Below are 8,465 nucleotides of genomic sequence, written 5' to 3'. Positions count from 1 at the left end.
ATTCACGTACATGTCTGTTCTGTAGCTACAGCTCCACAAATAAACTGTATCTCTAGCACTTTGGCCTTTGGTCTTCACTTGCACCAAGTGCCAGGTGGCCAGTGGCCCGGGCTTTCTGCTCTTTACACTTCTTACTCTGTGCCTTTGGTTTTCCAGAGTACATACATGTGCAGGGGGGATGTGAAAGAGGGAGAGCTCACAGAAGGAAGGGGATTGGAGCAGGGACAAGTTTTTGTATTTCATGAGAAGAATCAATGACAAAAAAATCACTTGGGTATTAGTTCATGTTTAAAGCTGTTACAAAATCAGATGACAAATTTTTGCTAACTCTAGAAACAGCCTGTTTAGACAGGTTTAGAACAGGTTTGGAAATAGAATGAAGAGGGGGGAAAAAATGGGGAGGATGAAGAGCCAGAAGCTGTGGAAAGCTTGGGCTAGGACCAGCAGCTGCCCTGGCATTACTGTGCTGAGACCAGAACATCTCATCTGGTCAGCCCAGCGCCCAGCCCAAAGCCCTAGAGCTCTACCCTACATGTGGCCTGTCCCAACTCTATTAACAGCCAGACCTCCGTTACTTTTGTACTTTGCCCCAAAGTGAAGTCATAGCTCGTGGTAGCCACAACCGCTGCCTAAGGGAGGCCCCGCAGGTGTGTGTGCCGCGTACACCCAGGGAGCACAAGGATGTGTGAGCGCAGAAGAGCGCTTGCAGCCCTGCACCGCTGTTAGAGCGAAACAAGTGTCAATAGGACTTTCTTTCCAGAACCACCGTGGCATTGCCCCACAGGGATGGAACAGAAGAGACTGAAGCTGATCCCTGTCACATGAACCAGAGAGCTTCTCATCCAGGTCCCTCAACACTCACCTCCTTCACCTTTTTGGCAGAGAAGACGTGATGCAAATATCTGCTAGTTTAGGGCAATGCCAGTTCTCACATTTTGTACTGGACCAAGATGTCACATTTCTCCTATCATTTCGCCTGGTTGCAGCAAGCATACAAGGCGCTTTTTGACTCCTAAAGGCTGTATCTTTCTGTGGGATGTCCTCAAGGTGCTAAATATAGGCAAACTCTTTGAGTTGTCCCACTAACAAACTGCAAGTTTGTAGCTTATGCAAATCACAGCACCTTGAACAGCTGTATGTACAGCCTGATTTAATCCCCAACCAAGCAGGTGTGTGAATAAAGAATTATACCCCTACAGCTGGTAACTGTTGTGACTTGCATTGCTTTAATGGTCATCAGAGCAACAATCATGACTAGCTGGCAACTGTAAAAGCAACTAAAAGTATAGCCCTTTCTCAGTAAAGATGACCCCTGACAGAAGATGATCTCTGATAACAATCATTGTGTTTAGGTAATGACTGCATCCATTAAATAACTCTAATTCTTATTTAATTCCAGCTAGACAAATTTAAGCCATAAAAGTGATCTTCATTCTTTGAAACGCCTCTGCCATGAGCTGTTAGCCTATATATCTGTACCCAAGAGCTGAGGCCAGATTATGACTATGATCTCTAGTCCTTTAACTAAATAAAAGCTCTATGTTTACACATCTTAGCAGTGATTTCATTGCTCTGCTTCTCTTGTCGAAATACCCATGTCAAATTGCAGATGGCTGGTTGGTGGCACAAGTGTTTTTGGTGCTAGTAACCGCAAATGACACAATCAGCCTCCTTGTCACGGTTGGAGCCGTCAATGCCTTTCTCACCAAGTTCTTTGAGGAAGACGTTTAGCTGCTCTGTCTGAGTTTCGGTGAAGGCTAGTGTGTGCAAACAGGTGCTGTTGGTAGGGAAATAGGCAGATTCAGCTCCACTGATGGCGATCTCAGAGGCTGGAAAGATCAAAAATAACAACAACAAAAACTAACTAACTAACTAAAAACAGCTGAATTAGCATACCTTTGTCCTCATCTTTAAACAAGCGCCGGCATTCTCGTTTTCCAGACTAAAGACTTCAACTTGGAGTAAAAGTGCCTACAGGATTGCTTTTGGTAAACCTTGGGAAACAACTACTCTAGCAACAGGGCACTGTCAACAGTAAAATATTTTCCATTAACCATAGGAGAGATAGGCTGGCCTTTTTGTGTATGTATACACACATTTATTTTTAAATTAAGGCAATAACAACGGAGTCAGACAGCCTGTTTCAGGTCACTGATTGTCCACGGGGCGCAATGGGAGCAGCCTTAAAACCCTTGGGCTGCCACATGAAAACGGCAGCAGCGCTGGCTGGGGGCCAGCACCTGGCTTTCATGGTATGTACGCGCACAGAATAGTGCAAGTGGTGGCCAATTTTGCTGAGGTTCTGCAAGTACTGTTGCAAGATCTTCCCAGCGGGGCACACAGCCCTTGTGCAAGGTAAGGTTTGTGGTGAGATGATACTTATTTACTGTTTTTTTTTTAAAAAGTGCATCTTCCCACAAACGTTGCATACATGTCATATTTGCTATGCCAAGCTGAAAGCTCACCAGCCCAGGCCTTTGTGGTAATTTTAAAACTGACATGATTTCTGGTTCGGCAGTTTGTCCACTCTCACAGTGTCCCATATACCAAGAAAAGAGAAACTTTTCTTTCCTCCTTTTTCTAAACCTAACAGACTGAGCCTCCCGTCCCTGCGACCATATGTGTCTGAGAAACACTCACGGTTACAAACAGCCAGTGCCTTTCCCCCAACAAGCTGCGTTGTCCAGGAGAACCCGGTGGCATTGCCACATACTTCATACAGCCTGCTTCTTCTGAGGAACTGAAAGTCATAACCCTTGGGAAACACAAATAGGGAAAAAACAAACACACGCTGTCTTAGGCTACATCATGGTAACTGTAAGATGACAAAACATTCAGCCAGTGAAGGTCAATACAAACACTACAACTTCTCCCTGCCCAAAAGAAAAAAAGAAAAAGAAAAAAGTATAACAAGGAAAATTATGCATTACACAATAAACACTTGTAAATTAATGACTGGTGTCAGCAATACAGCAGCAGTAAACCATGACTATTACCTTGTTGCACATGGGTTTGCAGTACTGAGCATTGCCAATGGTGACACACACCAGCCCGCCATTGCGAGGGGCTGGTGGGGGCGGGCATGGAGGGAGCTGCTTGCAAACTTCCCAGTGGATTAAAAAAAAAAAAGAAAGAAAGAAAGAAAAAAAGAAAAAACAACACATCAGAATGAAAGTGAGTATACAAGTCTCCCCTTCCCAAGCAAACCACAGGCATACTCAAGGACCTGGGCATGGGTGGTAAGTGCCCCCACTAGCTGACTTGGTCAAAGTAAGCATCTTTAAAACCATTTATGTTTTTCTTGGCAACACCGAATTTTTCCATCACTTGTTACTGTGACAACGGAGTCCCTGTCAGCCTCAGTTACACTTTAAAAGTGGTATTTGCATTCGCAGCACAGCCAACTCGGTACTACTGTGTCAAAAACTACCCAAATTGCTTGGTAGACGATGACTGAAGTGCCTGTTCGCAGACACCACGGAAGCAGTTGCCGGAGGGCAGAGCAGCCCTGCTCCCCCTGCGGCTCTGGGCTGCTGCTCAGCATCGGCAGCTGGGCTGCAGGATGGTGGCACCCCAGGCGCTGGTGCCTCCCAGACACCTGCCAGCACAGTGGTTAAACGCCCTGGCTTTCTGGCTTGTTGCTAACATATCTTTTATCTTATTTCCACCCCCCCCACCCCGCCTCAAGAAATGCAGACACTTAAAGAAATTTTCTTAGAGCTTCTCCACTGCCACTTTGTCCAACAGCCAGCAAAGAGGAGCATCGGTGCAGGAGGGGCCTCACATTTCTCTTGAACAGGGCGCAGGAGATCAAGTGCTTCTTGCAGCCTCCAGGCAAGGAAATTGATTGAAGCTTTTTCACCCTTGGTCATCATTTCATGAAAGCATTTTGAATATTTCTATGGAGTTAGGGGAGAAAAAGGCTAAGTTGAAGAGAAAAGGCCTTAGAATTAATTTATGAAAGTGGTCAAACATTTTTTCCTTTGCTTTTTAAAAATGCAGAACAAGAACCATCTTGAAAATTATATAGCTTTACGTAACACTAATTTCCCCACAATGTTTTTGAAAACAGTGGCTAGGTAGGGTTTTTCCATTATATTGAGTTCAAGAGGGATGACTGGTATGGGGGTGGGATTTTTTTTCCTATATATATGAAAAGATGCCTTTGTAAACAACAGTATGTATCATCTTTCTATACCGAACATTGGTTTGTTATTGTTATCTTGCAGACTTTGTGTGTGTGTATATGTGTGTGACCATGTGTGGACAATGCAGAGCTGTAGTAAACCCCATGACCAAACACAATGTCCTAACAGACACCAGTTACTTTGATCTTACACAGGTGCAAGAAAACAAGTCCAGTTTTTGGTGGCGGCTGCTGAAGCACTAGCCAGCAACGGCTAACTCTGCTTCTCAGCCTGAAGCTTACAGAAACGTTGTTGAAGGTGATGGGCATCAGTCACACAAAGAAAATAACGTAATTCAAGTCTCGGGGGGAGAAAAAATGTCAAACGCTGGGAGAAAATCTCCTCGGGAAGTGCTGCCCTCAGCCTTTTTTTCTGCCCCCGTGTGATGAGGACGGCGCTCCAGGCAGAAGTTCACAGCGCATGTTGATAGTGGACCCACCTCCAGCTGTTAGGTCTGTATTGCTGTTGTCTCGACCATGTGTCAAAATTTTTTTATAGGCTTCGTCCTGGTAGTTCTTTACCATTTCTGCCATGTTCAGGGTCACTGTCTGGTCGCTCCCTTATGATATGCCGAGCATAGAGGAGACAGGGGCACTAACTCGTAAAACACAGGCTTTCAGTTGACTCTCTTTATTTGTAGTTAAAACATTTAGCACTTAATTTTTGAAAGTGGGATTGAAAACAACAATATGCATGTAAGGCAAAAGACGTAACTGTTTATGTTCAAACCACTTTATGTAGTTGGGGCAAAGCAAAACTGGAAAATACATCTATAAGGATGTGTTTTTTTCTTAATTTGACTCTCAGTAGCAGGGCCAAGTACATGGCAGGTCAAATGACATTAATCTTTTTGTGCCTTTCCATCTCATTCCCCTCCCCTCCATGTACTTCTCTTTGACACCAGGCACTGGCAGAGCGATACCCCGGGGCGGTGGCAGATGGGGCTGGGCCACCCCAACACCACGGAAGGTGCCTGCAAGGCAGGGCCAGCCTCTTACCTCAATACTCTCATTCACATCATCTATGGTTGCACTTTCACATTCGTCTGGACTGGCGAAAGCTCCGATTTCAGTAAAAGCTAAAAGACAAAGAGCAGCAGGTACATAGCTGGTAAATAATCCCTCCCGACACATGAGCAAACCCCAAATACCGCATAACGCTACTTGTTTATGGGAGTTGTGCCACTATGCTGCGGTCCTAGCGCTACCTCGTATCCCTGAGGCAACCAAGGATCAAATGTGAATAAACTGGGCAAATATTGACTTATTCTAAACAGTTAGCAATGTGATCATCTGTTTGTGTCCACCCGGGGCTGGGTTCCCAAGTGGGATACTTCATTTCTCTAAGACAGCCACTCTTTAAAAAATTGTTAGTCCTATTCAAGAACAGCAATATCTTACCTGCAAGAAGCACTGCTAAACTTACAAAAAATAGTGTTTTCCAGAGCAGGCAGGGATTGAACAGCATTTTTTCTGCAGGAGACCAAGGGCTCGTTACTTGCTTGTGGAGCCGAAGAGCTGAGGCACTGGAGTCGGGCACGAAGCTGCCGGGCTGCGGGTCGCGAGTTGGTGACAGGGTGCCTCGTCCCGGGGCAGCGCTGTGATAAGGGGATGCACATATTGCCCAACTTGCTGGGAAGCCAGTGGAGAGTTTGCCAGCATGGCTCAGGAAGGGCGAGGGGAGGTTTCTCCTTATCGTGCTGAGGCAGTCTGGCTGCCCTGCTGCTGCCAGCCCCACCGGGACATTTTCAGATTAACTGGTTTACTGTAAACATGTTTGGTGTATGCACACTCCTGCAGGCTCTTGCTCTCTCCCTGCCCACCCATCTGTCTGTGTTTGCCTGTCTGTCTCTCGCTCGCACGCAGACATACATTCATACAGAAAACATAAGTACGCCTTACCTGCAGGGCTCGACACTGTACATCATGGTCCAAGAGAAACCTCAGAGCATCAAATGATGGCTAAAGAGATTTGGACCAAGAGGATGTGCTCTGCATCCTGTAGCATCCAGTTTTGCTACTTGGTAAGGAGAGCAAGTTATAGTTTCCAATTCCAAGATTCTGAGTTATTAAATACAGAATAAACAACGCAGTAACAGCAGCAGAAAAGGGAAAAAATGAAAAGGAAAAAAAAACAACAAACCACACACAAAAAAAGAGTCCTAGAACATGAACCTGCTTTCAGCGTGTGGGTTCTATCACCCCCTGCTCTCTGTGTGTATATTGTATCAGCAGCTGCATAGTATTTCTATTTGTGGTCTTGGGGCGCTTTTTTCACGGTGTCAGAAAACTCATAGGCTTATATCCATTCATGGGAGAGGCTGAACAGCTAGGAAAATTGCCACAAAAGTTCAACCATTTCTACCTTATACATTTACAAGCAGATGAATCCAATTATCCAGATAACGCTCAGGTGCTGGGGGTGTGACCGACTGACCTCAGCCTGTAAACTGCAGATTTCAGAGTCAGGGCCCAAGAGCCTGTGGCACGCCGGCCACTGCCAAGTCCCCGCGCTGGCCTCACCGGCCCACCAAACCCGCCCGACACATGCTCCCTTGCCAGCAAACCCTGTCACAGCTGTTACTGCCACCCCCAGAGCAGAACTGTTTGTTTTGTCTGCAGACAGTTGAGACAGAGACATTCTGCTTTCATGTTCCCTTATGCAAGACATATATTTATACGGTGCTTTTTCAGGTTTCTTTTTATTTATTTTTTTCATTCGCTTGCTTCTGCGAGTTGCAGTATCACACATTACGGCCAGGAGATCCTGAAGAAGTGAAGCCCACGGTGAGGCCTCCACCACATGAACAACGGGCTCATGCCATCTCAGGGATGACTTGCTAAACAGGTGTGTGTGGGGCTGCAACACTTCCACAAAACAGTTCTGTGGCAGCATGAATGGTGTTAGTAAAATGCCTTTGTATACATTACTGGCTGGTAAAAGTTCATTAGCAAAACAAGTCTTTAATAATGAAGGCCAAGGTTTATGTTTCTGGGCAGACCAATAGGACCAGGTTGCAAACAGTTTACATTTTTGAGGCTGACACACACAACAATCTTTTTCCTTGTACGATGAGCAATATGCAGCTGGGAAAATAGTCCCTGGGAATTTTTTGCCAATACATTCTTTAAGATGCGGATGGACTTTAACGTATTTTCCTGCCAAAATGTATTCAGGTGTCCAAGGAGGGCCATTGATTAATACTATAAATCATTGAGAGATCAGGAGCTATGTGCAAACCTACTGCTTGTTCATCTCAATTTACACAGTACATGTAGCACATTAGCACCATTAATAGCACTTTTATTAAGCATGTTAATAAAGTGGAGCAACTTCTGGCTTGAACAGCTTGAAGTCGTGTTTGTGACATACTTGGAAGGGAATGAATGGCAGCTTTTCTTTGCTGATCATCACAGTTGGGCACGCTCTTTCCACTTCAACATCTGTTTGGACAACACTGTACAAAGGAATGTAGTTAGGAGAGAAACATGGGGTGGCAGCATTTCTCCAGTGTAGAAGATATAACAGGATGCTGCTTAAACCACAATGCTAGGATTAAGTGAGTCTTGGGGGCCACACCCAGGTAACCCTTGTATGGCAGGACTAAGTTCATCCTTGATTGACAACAAAACTGGTCACAGAGGATAAACCCTCACAGTTTAAATAAACCTGAGAGTAATCCACAGTCCTTTGCAAAAAGCAGTTTGCCACTTTATAGGACAATACAGCACGTGAGCACAGACACCTCCTTGTCCTCAGTGTGGATCCCAGCCAAGCCACCATCACACCAGCCCCCCCGACCTGTCAGAGGGAGCGGCTGTCACTGTGTCCACCAGGAGTACCAGGGGACCGGTACCCAGAGGCAGTAGCCAAGAACTGGCACAAACAGGGACGTGCTTCTGCACAGGCTTGCTCCCACAGCCGTGGAGGGACGCACAGCCATCTAGCGGCTAGTTCTTCCGGGAGAGACTGCTGCAGAAGGTAGTGGTCCAAATTTTAATCTCATGCTATATATATATTTGTTGATGTTTTGCAATTATTTCTACGCACTTTATTTTATTCCAAAATTACATCAAACCTAACATTTGGGAGCAAATATTATGAGAGACTACTCTATAAGAAAAATCTAAGTGTTAAAGATAAAAACCTAATATTTTTTCTACTAATCACAAGGACTAAAGAGTGATCCCACACGTAGTAAAAGATGAAATCATATCACAATTCCAAAATCTAATGAAATTCAATTATGTTGGTAAATTAAAATCCTACAAGAATATA

The 8,465-nt window shown here is 45.1% G+C and overlaps 1 protein-coding gene across 1 annotated transcript; it reads right to left on the bottom strand.

Moving 5' to 3' along the window:
• Positions 1 to 1,203: 1,203 nt before the first annotated feature.
• LOC141744566 (uncharacterized) lies at positions 1,204 to 8,415 on the bottom strand. Its single transcript, XM_074590802.1, has 7 exons — positions 6,089 to 8,415; positions 5,588 to 5,784; positions 5,186 to 5,265; positions 3,785 to 3,899; positions 2,997 to 3,103; positions 2,641 to 2,755; positions 1,204 to 1,829 (listed from the first exon to the last, which is right to left on the bottom strand). The coding sequence occupies exons 1-7, from the start codon at positions 6,112 to 6,114 to the stop codon at positions 1,642 to 1,644; spliced, it is 828 nt and encodes a 275-aa protein (XP_074446903.1). The 5' UTR covers positions 6,115 to 8,415; the 3' UTR covers positions 1,204 to 1,641.
• Positions 8,416 to 8,465: the final 50 nt, after the last annotated feature.

This window comes from Larus michahellis, chromosome 6 (genome assembly GCF_964199755.1).
Source record: "Larus michahellis chromosome 6, bLarMic1.1, whole genome shotgun sequence".
Classification (NCBI taxonomy): Eukaryota; Metazoa; Chordata; class Aves; order Charadriiformes; family Laridae; genus Larus; species Larus michahellis.
The sequence above is the reverse complement of the archived record's forward strand: the minus strand, read 5'-3'. Positions and strand labels throughout refer to the sequence as shown.

Excerpts from the sequence above, each read along its gene's own strand:
- LOC141744566 (XM_074590802.1), bottom strand. The coding sequence starts at position 6,114 with ATGATGTACAGTGTCGAGCCCTGCAG. Across the intron at positions 5,266-5,587 it reads TTTAGCAGTGCTTCTTGCAG|CTTTTACTGAAATCGGAGCT; the intron begins GTAAGATATTGC and ends TTTGTCTTTTAG. Across the intron at positions 3,900-5,185 it reads ATGTGAATGAGAGTATTGAG|AAATATTCAAAATGCTTTCA; the intron begins GTAAGAGGCTGG and ends CTAACTCCATAG.